This window comes from Alexandromys fortis, unplaced genomic scaffold, assembly GCF_014885135.2.
Source record: "Alexandromys fortis isolate MF-2015 unplaced genomic scaffold, M_Fortis_MF-2015_v1.1 scaffold_262, whole genome shotgun sequence".
NCBI classification, from domain to species: Eukaryota; Metazoa; Chordata; class Mammalia; order Rodentia; family Cricetidae; genus Alexandromys; species Alexandromys fortis.
In genome coordinates this window covers 98,600-100,846 of record NW_026068147.1, presented here as the reverse complement: position 1 = coordinate 100,846, position 2,247 = coordinate 98,600, and the positions used below count along the sequence as shown (strand labels likewise).

General features: G+C 55.7%; 1 protein-coding gene across 1 annotated transcript; it reads right to left on the bottom strand.

Annotated features, from left to right (window-relative positions):
* Positions 1 to 290: 290 nt before the first annotated feature.
* Positions 291 to 1,198, bottom strand: LOC126491419 (leucine-rich repeat-containing protein 59-like). Its single transcript, XM_050127076.1, has one exon. The coding sequence runs from the start codon at positions 999 to 1,001 to the stop codon at positions 306 to 308; it is 696 nt and encodes a 231-aa protein (XP_049983033.1). The 5' UTR covers positions 1,002 to 1,198; the 3' UTR covers positions 291 to 305.
* Between the last annotated feature and the right edge of the window lie 1,049 nt (positions 1,199 to 2,247).

The window sequence follows — 2,247 nt, the reverse complement described above, 5'->3', positions numbered from 1 at the left end:
GGGGGGGGGGAGTTCCTGTTTGTTTGGAAACGGTCTCACTCCATCACTCCAGCTGTCCTGGAACTTGACTGTGCAGACCAAGCTGGCCTTGAGTGCAGTGACCCTCCCTCCTCCACCTCCCAAGTACCACCATGCCCAATTTAGGCAGCAACTTTAAGTGTTTTTCTCACTTACTCTTCACCTGCTGGCAAACAGGCAGAGCCCCTATCTTTAGCAAACAAGTAGTAGTGACATTAGGTGTCTTGCTCAAGGCAAGGGACGAATAAGCACAGGGACACAAACCACCACTCCGCCCCTGCATGCTGCTAACAGAAAGCAAACCTACTTGGGGCCTGATTTGTTTCCTTCTTGGGCTTCTTCTCCTGCTCCTTCTTGGAAGCTTTCTGGGCATCGTACTCCTTCCTTCGGCGCTCCTTCTCCTCTGCCTTCTCCCGCTTTCGCAACTCGCGCTCCTTTGCTTCCTTAGCTTGCTGCTTGGCCTCCCGCTTCTTCTCTGCCTCTCGCTCCACTTCCAGCCGGCGCTGCCGCTCGCGTTCCTGATCCGCCTGCACGGCCTTCATGTGCTGTAAGACCTTATTCGCACACTGCTTACATTGTTTCTCATCCAAGCAATCTCCTGCCACCTTGGCCAGGACAGGATCCAGGGGATTGTCTTTCAGATCCAGCCACTTCAGATTCTTGAGCTGAGCAAAGCTGACAGGCAGGGTGACCAGCCTGTTGTTGAGGAGATCCAAATGCTGAAGGTTGACCAGGCGGCCAAAGTCTGCAGGCAGCTGCTGCAGCTTGTTCTTGCTGAGGTCCAACTTCACCAGGTGTGTGAGGCCACAGAAATCCGACGGAAGAGTGCTCAGTTTATTGCAGGACAGATCCAATACAGTGGCCTTTGGGAGTGCAGCCAGCTCCTTCACGGGGACCTCATTCAGGTCGCTGAGGCTCAGGTCCAGCTCATTGCCGTCCAGCTTGTCGCGGAGGTTCCCGCCCTTGCCGCCGGCCTTGGTCATGGTGATGCCGGCTAAGCGGGTCCCTGTTGCCGGTTCCGACGGGCAGGGGAGAGGGCTGAGAAGCTGCTCGTGGACTCAGCGGATTCGCACCCAACGGACCACGCCTGCGCCTTGAGCCGCCGCCGCAGCCGCTGCGAGGCCTCCGCTGCCCGTCCGCTCGCTCGCCGCACTCCCAGCCCCGGGCCCTGATCCCACCGGTCCCCTTTATATTCTTGAAGCAGAACAGAACTCGTGAGGCCTCCCTATGCAGACTGTGTTTGGCATTGTGACTGGGGTCCCTGTTGGTGTGACTCTGATGGCTTCCCTGGACTTCATCCTGTTCCTCAGAACGACTGGCTGGTCCTAAGGCTGCTCTCCATATCATCCTCCCTGGATGGCTAAGTCAGGAAAGAAGACACAGTCCGTGGACTGTGCACCTGACTCCCCCATCCTGGACTTCCAAGGATGCTTTCAACCCATACCGCCAGCTCCTCCCTAACCAGCTAGTACCGGTGATGCTTCCTTAATGGCTTCCTCACACAATTTAGGCACAACGAGGGACCCTCTGCTGGCTTCTGTCCTGGTCTGCACACCTGCACACAGCAGACCTGCAGCATCCAGAGGGGAGTCAGTGCTCAGCATCTGGCGTCCCCCAGCATTTCTTTCAATCCATCTATTCAGGAAGGGGTAGCACCCAGCGTCTGAGCGTGGTGCTGGCTGAGGTTACTAGAAGGAGAGGATGTGTCTGGGCAGGCTAGTGGGAGAGCTGCTCACATTAGCAACTTTTGTTAGTTACCTCCAGGAGAGAATTCCCTAGACTGGACCCTGGGGACAAGGAACTGCCTGGAGAACTGTCTCGTCTGTTTCTCCCCTTGGGAACCCTGACCTTCCTGTGAAGTCTCCTAAGCTCGTCAGAACAGTTGGCTTACATTGTGGACCTGCCCGCTGAGATCCAGGTGAAGGAGATGCCTGGGTGACCTATGAACTGCAGCTGTTGTGGCAGTGCACAGCTGGTTCCAACCTCTACGTATCTTGGACAATCAGTGAAGCCTTGTTCCCTGTCAGATCTGACAAGCTCTCCATAGTGACCTAGAGTTGAGTCTGGGACCGAGGTCTGGAGCCAGGCCTTCTTTTCAAGTGATTCCCTCTCTAATAAATACCCTGGTCCCTCAACCAGACCCTGCCTGAACCCTACAGGATCTTTCTGATGCTGTATAGGTGGTGAGATCCTTAAGGGTCTGGACTGAATGAAGGTGGTTTCCCTTCA